The sequence below is a fragment of the Lissotriton helveticus genome, chromosome 10, assembly GCF_964261635.1.
Source record: "Lissotriton helveticus chromosome 10, aLisHel1.1, whole genome shotgun sequence".
NCBI classification, from domain to species: Eukaryota; Metazoa; Chordata; class Amphibia; order Caudata; family Salamandridae; genus Lissotriton; species Lissotriton helveticus.
Genome location: NC_136071.1, coordinates 95,679,921 through 95,692,822, shown reverse-complemented (window position 1 = coordinate 95,692,822; position 12,902 = coordinate 95,679,921). Strand labels below are relative to the sequence as shown.

General features: G+C 44.8%; 1 protein-coding gene across 1 annotated transcript in view; it reads left to right on the top strand.

The window, feature by feature from the left end:
* Window positions 1-12,902, top strand: part of TSC2 (TSC complex subunit 2) — a 279,890-nt gene that overhangs the window by 229,691 nt on the left and 37,297 nt on the right. The window contains 2 exon segments of the mRNA XM_078664852.1: window positions 10,082-10,605; window positions 11,265-11,343. Coding sequence (XP_078520978.1) covers window positions 10,082-10,605; window positions 11,265-11,343 — 603 coding nt within the window.

Below are 12,902 nucleotides of genomic sequence, written 5' to 3'. Positions count from 1 at the left end.
TTGCTATTTTGGAGTGATCAGCAAAGCACTGAGGTTATGATACCATTGTCTTAAGAGCCTGCGTAAGTAACGTCCCCTCCATGCTGGCTCGACATCACAGCCCTGCGCTGGATTGCTCATCTGACCCTGAAAAACCTCATGCCAAAGACCTGTTTGACCACAGCTGATCCAGTGACGTACTCCCTTTGCCCCTGATGGGGAGGAAGTTTACTTAAGGCAGTTAACTGCACAGACCTTTCAACGCATCTTACCATTAGGTTGCATACAGTAATGCCTCATGATGGTTATCGGCGATTCACATTTCTTTGTAAAAACACACATTGTACACTTGACATCTGAAGATTTGGGAGTCTTAAAACATCTTCTTAGAACAGCCATGGACACAGCAGATGCCAAGGCCAGTTGTCTGGTGTCCTAGGTAATGCTTTGCAAGCACCAGTATAGACTCGTGAACATGTCCATTTTGGGGAAGTTGTTTGTGAGGAAGACCTATGAATCTCTTATTTCATTTATTTAAAGAATTTTATGTAACGCTGGCAAGATCCGTATGTATTGGAGTGCTTTCCATATATTGTCATGGCAGTGTTAGGAAACATAGATTATACAATGAAGGCTTATTAAGAGTCGGATCAGAGCATTTCCTAGAGAGAATCAATACAAATATAGGATTTGAGGAAGAGACTCTCATTGAGCGCTAGGTGTTGGAACCCGAAGGATTAAGGTGCCGATTGATGAGATGATCTTTTTTTATTGTCTTTGGAAACTCATGAAGGAGTGGTTTGTTCCGATATGTTCTAGGAGGGAGTTCTAGATTTTGGGAGCATTCCCTGCGAAAAAGCATGCTAGGGCTTTTTCTTTGCGTTTCTGGGTGGGATGAGAAGTAGGGTGTTGGTGCTTCTTAGATTTCTTGACTGGCCTGCCTTTGTGAGTTTAGACGCAAGGTAGGTTGGTTTACCGATGTGGAAGACTTTACGCTTGAGACAAGCAGTTTTGAAGCAGCAACAGGCTCTCGATTGGGAGCCTCTTAAGACCATTCGGGGGGGGGAGGGGGGAGATATGTGTTTGTGTCTTTTGACTGCAGTAATCCTTGCTGCTGCATTTAGAGTGGCTCTTAAGTGAGCCAAGTGTGACTTTGCGGTGCCAGTGAAGGTGGTATTTCTGTAGTCCAGTCTTGAGAGAACCACATCAGTTAAAGGGGAAACAGTAGATGTTTTCATAGACTCAGTATGGTCCCACATCAACTGTATTTGAGGTTTGTCAGGTTAAAGACAGTGGTAGCAAGCCATCTTCCACAGTTCACCTCTGCTTCTAAAACACGTTGTTTGTCCCTCTATTGGTCAGGCATCCTGTATAAGACTGTCTAGGTTGCTAGAGAATTGGAGATTAGCCTGAACCATTGGTGCCAGAAGATCCAGCACTTATGGGACTCCCTGCAGTTTTCCTAAAATCTCTTCCCATTTGTTGCTTACTAGCAGGGTCAGACTGAGACAGGAAATAGGGCCAGGCACCAAAAATAACGGTGGCCCCATTAGTGAATCGGGTAGCTATAAATTGGTCCATATTTGCAAATTGGGGCAGATTCGAACTTGAAAAGACACGCTGCTTAGGTGTATTGCAAGGTATGGAAGACTGCATGCATTTGTGCTTCCCGAAAGCGATCTTTCTAGTAACGTTTGGGAAATCAGCAGTAAAAACTGGCCTCCTTACCATAAAACGGGCCCTCAAATAGCTGCCTACACACTGACCTTTCAGACCAGCTTTACGGGCACTCCCAGATTGACCTATATGTCAGTCCAGCTCTGCCCCTTTCCACTCTACCACCAGTCTTACTCACTTCTGCAACAGAAAGTAGCTTTTTTATTGGTAGAGGTAGTGAGTTCTCCGCTCGGTCTGTGGGAAGTGAGGACTGCTAGAAAATATTTGAAATGGGAATTTTCTATTCCCCAAAAGGTTTGGTCTGCACAGCTTAATAGATCTTAGGTTCCTGAATACATTGAGGCAAGAAGTAGAATTTAAGATGGGCACCCTCACACACATCTCCTGGGTTCTGGGGCTGGTGCAGCGAGTGGTGTTTATTCATATTCTAGATGCCTGCTTAAGTAGTCCTAAATGGTGATTTAGGACTACTTAAGCAGATTCCACTTTTTCATTGTGGCATGGAACATTGTACGCTTCCTGCTCTCCCTTTGGACTGTCATTCGCATCAATGGATTTTTACCCTAGTCCTGGCCATGCTCACTGCAAATCTGATGGGGCAACGGGTGTCTGTTTTCCACTACCCTGACTGGCTGAAGGCAAAGTATTCCTCAGGCAAAGGATAATTTCAGCAAAACTTGAGGATTGTTCTCCAAACAGGTCCTATTTTCATTTTATTAAAGTCTTGTCTAATCCAGCATAGCATCTACAGTTCAGAAGGACCGTATCCATTCCACAGCAGATGGAATGCAAGCTTAAGGAAGATGCTCCTCCCTGTCAGCGCTCAGCAGTTTTGCTAGCTGACCTCTTGTCCACCTGCTAGATCTCACGGCGCTCTGCCAGTTCTTTGAACTTCAGGCCTGGTTGGAAAAGAGATCACTTCAACAGAATTGATTTGAAGGCAAACTTTAGTATGCAGTGACTAAATAGTAGCAGTTAAGCAAATGACCGAGAGTAGTGGTTTTTGCAAGGTAGACCTTTTAAAAGGGTTATCATTCTGATCCAAAGGGCTTCAAAAGATCCTGCTCAGACACCTCATTATGCGACTGGTGTGCTCCACTGGAGGAACTGTATACCCATAATACCTGGTCTTCAAATCCGCTTTCTAGAACCCTTTTGACCTGCTCCCATGGCCACCCTCCCTTCTATCAGGAATTTGAATATTCCAATTGTGATGGACTCTACAACTTCCTTGTATTACATTAACAAGCAACGGTTTGACCAAAATCAGCCCTATATTTGGGACTCCGCAGCACTGCATTTATATTCAAATATTTTTGAAGCATGAAATCTCTTCTGGATTCACTTGCTATGCATAATTCCGCGTCAAGTGGCTGGGTCCTTAAGGATTTGCATTAGTTAAACCCACTGCCCTCCATATCACCCTCCATGGTTTACCTCGGTAAAGTCCTAAGGCCGCTATGTTGTCTGTCTAAAGCCACAGTGACCAAATGCATGATTTTAATTTTTTTTTTCCGCCTTTGGATTTGGAGGTGTATCGATAGGACCCCAAAAGCACAAGAGAATAGTGGGCCAAAAGTCAGAAGCTACTTCGAGAGCATGTATTGTTGGATGTTGAACATCGCTGAAATGGGCAACTTTTTTTTGTCAAAGGGCTTTGACTGGCTCAACTGTGTTCATTGAATGGTGTTATATTTAAGAACTCTCGATGCCATTTCATACTATAAACATATTGTTTAACCCCTTCCACGCAGGGCTAATTCCCCCGTGGTGCAGGGGGGGGGAGGGGCCGCACGCGGCGCCGCGGTACTCATGACAAGCCCAGCTCGTCATGCTGCACAGTGGAGCTGTGCTCATGACGAGCTGGGCTCGTCACGACTCCGCCCACTCCAATAGAACCCCAGCACAGGCGGGGAATTAAGCCGTGCTTGGGAGGGCCGCGGCAGTTATGACGAGCTCAGCTCGTCATGAGCACAGCTCCACTGTGCCTCATGACGATCTGAGCTCGTCATAAGCATAGAAGGGGTTAAGCTGTGCCCTAAACTTAACTGCTAGTTCTCTGTAAATGATTAACACACGTTATATATGCTATGCCTCCAGAGAGCCGTAAGAGGATTGGATAATGGACCTGTCTTTGCGTTTTCCACTCAGGAAGATATTGTTAACAGCAGATGTGCTGGTCCTTGCAACTTCCCTCTTAGTCTTCTGCTGATCATGATTAGCTGCCTCGGTTATGAAACACAATACTTGCTCCAACAGTTTGGCATGAAGGCTGCATGGCCTAGCTTCCCTTTAGAATCTTCGCATGAGAAAACCCACTTTTCAAAGTGTCATTCAGTAGTCTTTGGGAGATGAATCACAGGCACTAAGTCACTTTCCTTGTAAAACCAAACGGCCAAGAATTTGGTGGCAATACTTTGATATAAACACATAAAACAAAGCCCTTGATTTTTAAAATTTGCAGTCTCTTGGTATGGATTAGGTTATGCATTTGTCTTAATGATTTCTTTAAATTGCTCTTCATTATGTGCAGCTAAATCCTGTGCACACATACAAAGTTAAACAAGCAATACAAGTGTATTTTTAAAAGCAATTTGTCCAGAATTCTTGGGCAATGTCGTAATTTATTTATTCCGATGAAAAACGCAACGAGCCGACAAGTGTTTCGTCAGGGAAAAGTAGTCCCACGACTCTTCAGGGCTGTCTGGAGTATCCAGACCTCTGTGAAGTCCCTTGGCCGGTGAAAATTCCAACCCGGTAGGGCACTAGTGCAAGTTATATTCAGGCTTTCAAGATATTACGAAGTAAGGCGTCTGAAAGGTCAACCCGCAGTAAAGTGTGATCGGAATGCCGGTGATACTTCCAACCCGGCAGAACTCAATCGTAGTCAGATATCAAGAAGCAAGTGTAGTCTAATAATCTTTATTAGGTTAGCGAAGCGGCCAATACCGCCAGTAGAGTGCAAGTCAAAGCAAGTAAGAAATCCCTTTAGTCAATGTGCAAAGATTATTCCCAGCGTATAAGTAGGACTTGGGTAAAGTCAGGGCTGAACACGTGTATATGTGTTCACCATGTCCGTTTGGGTAAAGCGGATTAAATACGTCCTGGCGGCACCGATTCCCTCGTTGCTCTTCATTATGTGCTGCAGTGAATTTTACCAGAACGGGCATGGGAGCGGTTAGCGGCTGTATGAGCTCAACATAACCTCTGACCCCCTCTTTCACGGATCCACTCCTTGCCCTGATATGAAATGAAATGAAACGTACACTTGTAAAGCGCGATTGCTGCCCTGGGGCGTCCATATGCAGTCAGTAGTGCTGATTAAATGTGTGCAACTCTTCTGGCACCATGGGATATTACTCGATGTGTAAGCTGCGGGTGATTGGCACATCTTGGCATAGATAAGTAACTAGTTTACTTACTCGTTTATCAAGCACTGCAGCTGATGTAGTATTTGAACTGTACTTTTGTACCAACTAGGGTAATGTATATGTAATGTAACTGGTGTATGGGCCTACAATTCAGAACTCCAAACCAGTGAGGCTTATTCGTATCTCATAGGTATGCATTGGGCAAAATGTTTTTGTGTAAGGAAGAGATTGGAGAAAATTGTATCTTGAATTACAAAGGGGCACATTTGATTGCATCCTACAGAATAAACTATTTCAAAATTATGATTTAAGATTTTACAAGGCCGATCAGATTGCAAATTTTGCAGAATCCAGCAGCTTAAACAAATTATTTTTCAAAACACGTTTACTTATTAAAAAAGTGGCAGATGAGAAATAAAATATTAACAGCTAGATTCATCAAAGACCCGTTTTCGAGTCTTTAATAGCGATTCATAAGGAATCGCTATTAAGGACTTGCAAAACGGGATTCATGTAGGAATTGCAAAAAATATTGCGATTCCTACATGTTCCTTATTTGCGATTAGCAAATTGCTAATCGCAAATAAGGAATAACTCCCCATGCATTCCTATGGGCCTACAGGCAATTTGCTAATCGCAAATAAGGATGCGATTTCAAGGGTGCCAGGGGTGTCCAAAGGACACCCTGTAACACCCCTGACATGCAACATTACACAGGTGTTGCGCACACACATGTCCAAAGGACATGTGTGTGTGTAACATGCAACAGAGAATAATGCACTAAAGTGCTTTTTTCTAATTTTTTTTCGCTATTTACCACGAAGTCTGACTTTGTGGTAAATAGCGGCCAAATATTGCGAATTCGCAATTTAAAATTGGTTAATGAATTGCATTTAAGGAATCTCAAATAGAGATTCCTTAAATGCAATTCCTCGCTAAAATGCGATTTCTATAATAGCGATTTTTGCATTTGGGATGATGAATCCCAAATGCAAAAATTGCGCTCGCAAAGGGCCAGATTCTCAGAATCCGGCCCTTTGCGAGCCGAATTCACGTTGATGAATCTAGCTGTAAATTCTGCAACAATGTTAAAATTTACTGCATGTTCACATGCACTTCATCACACTTTGAACTAACTTTCGACTGTCTTGATCACGCTGTTTCACCCTGGAATCGAGGCTTTGTATATGATATGGAGTGATGCAGATCAGTATCTGTCTTTTTTAAATGTACACTATTAAGATCATACACTCACTCTCCAGAAATTGTGAGCCAAAATCAATATTTGAATGACACATTTGCAAACGCTGTGAAATTAATTTAAAGGATAAGACTGGATTATCCAAGTTTAATGAACAAAACTACAATACATTTACAGTTTCAGATATGCAATACAGTAAAAGCATTTATCCTAATGAATTGAAGCCATAGGATTGTCCAGAATAGTATATGCAACTTGGTTATCATAGGAGATGTATAGACTAGGAATCCATATGTGATTGTGATCCTTCTCTTGTCATATGCTAAATTTCACAAGCAGCTTTCTTAGTCAAGTGCCACAGCCAGAATTCCATCTTCAGCATGAGATGACATCAGTTGCTTGATTCCTGCCGTGGGCGTGCAAGACTCCTGCCAGTATTCACAGCAGTGGCTGTAAGGGTGTTGACTCCAGTCCTATCTAATTGGCTCACTTACCTTACATAGTCACTCTTCAGTAGCACCGAAAGGCCACTTACTGCTATTTTGATAAATTGGTCTTGGATCCGTATGGACTACAAAAGAAAACGGGCATTGAAAAGCAAAAGGGTTTGGGTTACATTTTGAGTTCTAAATAACATTGAAAACTGCTGCAGTAAAAGAAAAGATTGCTTTCTTTATGCAGTATGTTCGAGGAACAATTTAGTGAATGATTATTCAGTGTACTTTTGAGTTTTAAAATGGTCCGCCATGCGATGTAATGCAAGCTCTCCATAGGAGGCGGGATGGTGCATCAAATAGCATGAGGCAAAAGAGATATTCTCCTTTGGGCAGAGCCATATGTGTATTTTAAAGTCTTGGTGACAGTAAGCCTTGCAGACAGCTGCACTGTCAAGTAATACTTAAGAGTTCTGTGTTCAGCTAGCAGAAATGCTGAGCATTACCAGAATAGTACTGTGTGAAGCTGGGTTTCTGTTGCAGTGACCCCCCCCACACACACTTTTTGCCAGACTACTGATGCACTTTGACTTGATGTGCCTTGGGTCCCTGCCAGTCAGGTTCCCAGGGCCTGTGTTCTTTCCCAAAAACGGAACCATTTGGCATCTCTGGCCACAGGTCAGCCCCTGGTAAATGGTACCATGGGTACCCATGGCACTGTGACCAGGGAAGACATCTAAGGGCTGCAGCACTTATTAAACCACCCTTAGAGGCCCTGTACCATTATGCTTACACACTGCTTTTGCAGGCTGCATGTCTTGGTGCAGAACAAAATGAAGAGTTGGCATGGCACACATCCTTGTGTGCCATGCCTACAACCCACTGCCCTCACATAGATCAGTCACCCCTCTAGCTGGGTGCCCTATACCAGTGGTGAGGGTACAGGCACACGAGCCCTGTACCCCTACACTGTCGAAGTTGATTTCCAAGACATTGTAAGTGCAGTGCTGCCATTAAGAGTATATGGTGCTGGGAGTTTATCATTACGAACTCCACAGAACCATAATGGCTGCACTGAAAACTGAGAAGTTTGATATCTAACTTCTCAGCACATTAAACCCACACTGACGCCAGAGTGGGATTTAATGAAAAATGCACACAGAGGGCATCTTAGAGATTCTCTCTGAAAAACGACCTACCATTAGTGTCCAGGCTGAGTGGCTGCTTTCAGCTGCCACCACCAGAAATGTTTCTGGACCCCTGGGTTAGTAGCCTGGTGCTGTCTGGGGCCAGAAACAATGCACATCCTGGGACGAGGTCCCAAGCCTCCTCCCCCAGGATGGGCAGGGTCCACGAAGCGGAAGCTTCAAAGGCTTGCTGCCTTTGTGAGCTTCCCCAGGCCACTTGCTGCTTTCAGCAACTGGTCCCCACTGGTTCTGACTCCTACTTTGGGCGGGAGAACCGGCGGGAAAACAAGTGAGGAAGAGAGGTGTGCCCACCTCTGCCAACTCCACCCCTCAGGTTGGGGAGGCGAGGTGAAGCACAACTCATCTTGCAGATGGGGGACCCAGCCAACCAGGGATAGGCTTATGCCCCCCTCCCACTGGAGAGTGGCGGAAAAGGGGGTGTACCCACCCCATTGGTCCCAGCCTTTTACCTACCTGTAACGTGCCAAATTATAGTATTTTGGGGTACCCCTGAACCTTGCTTCAGCAGACAAGAAACCAGAAGAAGAAAAGAAGAAGAACCGAACAGCCGTGCCAAAGCTAACTAGAGGAGGACGCCCACTGACTTGGCCCCAGCCCTGCCGGCCTTTCCCCACCTCGAACCTGCTCCAGCGAAATCCTGGTGTGTCCTGCAGCCAGCAACCTCCAAAAACCCGGAGGACCTGCCTCCCTTCGATTCCAAAGAATCGGTCTCCCGTGAACACTGGATTTGTTCAAACAACAGACTCCAGCTCTGCAAGGATCCGCGAGTTTACACCACTCTGCACCAGACACCCATGGCACGAGTTCGAGTGGCCCAACAACAGGAGGAGGTCCCCCATGCGATCCTGACCCGCAATCCGGCTACCCCTGGCCCGACTCAAGCCTCCAGCCGACGCCTGCAGCCTCAAACCGGAAAGCCCCCCCAACAGCGACCAGGAGCTGGTAAGAAGATCCGACACTAAAAGGCACCCCTGCACCCGACGGCCTTGGGTGGCCCAACCAATGGTGCCTAACCAACCCCCAAGTTCCCAACTCACCTCTCCACGTGGTGGTCGCACCCAGAAGACCTTCATCCCGAGCCTGCAGTGCTTTTGCAAACCAGAGACTCCACATTGAAAGTTACAGGGCTTCCGACGCCAAAACAGCACTCTGCACCCGGCCGCCCCAGTGCCGCTGAGGGTGTAACTTTTGTGCTGGCCTAAACCCCCATTTGCCCTGAGTTTAAGTCCAGGAGCTTTGCTCCCACAACCCAGAGGCCTGCTCTTCAGCAGCCACCAACCGGAGGCCCCCTATCCCCCACTGGATAACAATGGGCCTCGGCACTCTGCACCCGGCCGCCCTAGTGCAGCTGAGGGTGTAGCGAGTGCATCCTCGACCCTGGGTGACCCCTGAGTCTAACCCCAGAACATCAACTCCCACAACAAAGTACTTCCCTTTAAACCGATAACACTATTTTCCTCCCTAGGATAACATTGACTGTTTTTCTATGAAAATGTTTCTAAGTGTGGAGTTGGAAAACCTAAAGAATTTTTTTTAAATTGTACTAACAAAAACGATTTTACTTACCTGTTTACAGGAAATGTCCTGTGTGAGAAAAGTTCTCAAAAGTAATTTGCCTGTAATTTTACTAAAATTCCTATACAAAGTATATGTACTGTATTTACAAAGTATTTCATTTCTCAGTAACAATACAGTAAGTCAAAAAATGCATATACAATTACAATCCAAACGGTATTACAATTGTATATTTACTGCAAAGTATTTATCACTTACCTATTCCAGGCTTGCTTGGTTCTAGGATATAAAATAAGTAAAAGAATATTTCTATACAAAAACAATTGGTCTGAAGTTCAGTCTTTGATTGTGTGATTTTATTTGCTGACTGAGTGTGTACAACAAATGCTTGGTATCGTATAAACAGAGACAGCTTTCTACATACTGCAGTTAAAGAGCATATTAAGTAGAACTCATGGCATAGACTCAGTATAGTAGCCAAACTTAAAAGAGGTATGAAATAGCCTTAGAAAGCATAGATTCAATAGACCTTTGCCAGAAAGCATCCGATTAGAAACCATGAAGGTCCCAGCTCCTCTTGTGAAATGTTTTCCTGCTGATCATGTTTATTTAAAAATATTTTTAAGTAGGTGTGGCATGTGCTAATTTGCTGCAAACACCCCCCATCTCATTTTTGTTCATGGTGTTTTCGTTTAGTCGTCTTCTGTCTCCAGCCAAGAAGACAAGTCCCTTCAGCCAGAGGCAGTGGCCGCTGTTGGCATTCCCATTGAAAGAGCTATTGCTGCATCATCAGAAACCGCTCTGGGAGAGCTCTCCTTCCAACCTTCTCAGACTCTAAGTAAATCCAGTTCCTCCCCTGAACTTCAGACTTTGCATGAGCTCGTCAAAGATGCAACGGACAGGCTCCAGCAAGGAATGAATGAGCAATCTGCGGCAGAAAGCCTCAGCACAGATGCTCAGTCTGCCCCTCCGGTTCTTCATTTGGAAGAAGGGGTCACAAGCTCTCCCGCCTCATTGGAAACTGACAACATGGCTGTCCCCGGCGACAGTGGGAATGCCGCATTGCATCCGCAGTCTGTGCAGTCTCCAAATGGCTACCGTCCCAGAGGTCATACCATCTCAGATTCCGAGCCTTCCCGCAGGGGTAAGAGAATCGAAAAAGATGCATTCAAGAGCAGAAGTAAAAGTAAAGCTGAAAAGGTGCCTGGAATAGACCCAAGGTAAGCACAGGATTTGTGACCTCAACATTAGAAAGTAGTTTGTATTTCCTCTGTAGGCTCACTGATTGACATAGCTTTATTAGTTATATCCATACCTTTATTTTCTTCATGTATATAGATTCTGTTCATCTCTTGAGTCCTGGTAGTCTGATGCCCATTAATGAACTATGCACTGGGGGCTTTTTTGTGTGTGCTAAAGGAATCCCCACCTGTTGTTTTTTGTTTCTACAAAGCAAAACTAAAGTGGCAACTGCCATGCATCGTAGTCACCTGGCATTTTAGTTTTGCCATAAGCACTTCATTCGTACTGGCATATTACCAGCAACCTGATGCAGGGAAGGAAGAGGCCCTTGCTTTTGCTGACCTGGTGCAATATGTGCCATAGTCTAAATTACTCTATTAATGTTTAAAGAATATTTTTCTTGATGCCTAATGTGTAATAGATATACCTGTGTCCTCTGCGTTGCAAGATGAGCAATAGATGTGTTTCTGCTAGAAGGTGTGGGGCAGGGTGTTGTTGAGGATGCGTACTTGCGAAAACACAGTTGTCTAGTGCACAGTTGATGATTACTTCTCTTTATAGTAATTATGAACCGTAGATGTTTACTTACCTGCCTCACAAGCCGCAGCAAATTAGACATTTTAATCTTTTTTTCCAGCTTTGTGTTTTTGCAGCTTTTCCACTCGCCTTTATTCGGAGATGAATCAAACCGGCCTTTGTTGGTGCCGAACAACCAGGTAGGGCAGGATGCCTCCTGGCTCTTTCTTGCTGTTAAATACAGCTGCTTTACTGTAGGTGTCTGAATATTCTTGCTGTGCTGGTTGTATAAGTTTGGAATAAACTCACTGACACTTTGCAAGTATGTATATCATTCAACCTATTATCACTTCCCTCCTATCCACTTCACAAGTATTGAACAGGAACAAAACCAGAACAAGAGCTTACATGAAACTGAAACAGGTGGGCCTGTACAGCACTGCATCTGCAATGTATTTTATAGTAGTGCATGTGCAACTCCACCACTGCGATGCTTATTACAGGGCTGCATTTGCTCAGCATCACCATATTGCAAGGTATGACACTGAGATGTACAGCAATGCCACTTCAATCACAGTACAACATAGAGTGCACAAGTCTCAAGCTTTACAACATCTGTCTGGTGAGTAGGGGTAGGCTGCAAGACAATTCGAAAAGTTCTACAAAACTAAAATATGTTAACATCTGCACGTGTTTCTATAACAATGGAGACCTGGGATTCTGTATTACCTTTTCTGTCCACTTCATTCGGAAGTCCATGAGCGTGGACCAGCATAACACTCATGCAAACTAGTCCTCCTTCACAGTGTAGAGGAAGTACTGATGGTATACCCTTCCCCTCCTGCCGGTCAGCAAACAACTGATACTTATCCAGTATTTGGGTGTCTTTCATAGATTCACATGCCTGAATCATTCCCCGTCGTCGAGACGGGAGCCTCCGGTATATAAAAAAGTTATGTCCTAGAGACATACATAGAAAATAATAGGCTCAAAGGTCTCACCTTAGTAGCCTATCCACGTCCTTTTGCAGGAAGGACCAAACAGAGCAGGCCCCAAGGGTCCCACTTTGGTGGCCTATCTGGGTCCTTTTGTAAAAAGGACCAAATAAAGTAAAACAGCCAATCAGCTACTACCTCCTTCTAGAACCTTCCTGCCAGGAGCCCAAGTCTCTCAGATTTTCTACCGCACGTTGTGCTAGGGAGTCTCCACCTGAGTTCTCCTCAGGAATTTCTCTTTTTTCTTCAAAAAACGAATTTAATTGTCTTCTACAGTCATGTCTGATAGTCAGAAGAAGGGTTTTTCAGAGCTTGTTCCTCCTGCAGCAAGAAAAGACTTCATATGGAGGATAAGCATGACAAATGTTTATATTGCCTCTACCCTCACCACCAGGCAAAGGACTGCAAAATATGTCGAACCTTCTCCAACAAGACCCTCAAGGACCGAGAAGGTCGACTTCTGTTGTGGCTCAACAGGCTCAAAACCAAGACTGATGACTTGGTGTCAGAAGGTGAGAGTGTGTCTGGCGCGTCACATTTTTCCTTGAAGAGGCCAAGGGTTTCTTCCCCTAGCCCCACAGACACCCCTCCTATGAAGACTTCTAAACAGTCCTCAGAGGGCAAGCCATCTGTGTCTGGCAAGGACCTTCCTGTCCCCAGGAAGCAGCCGCTGGTCCCGACGACGACGACCGCGTCGATGGTGCATTCAGCGCAGAAAACTGTCTCGACATCGACGACGACAGTGTTGACGACGATGGCATCGT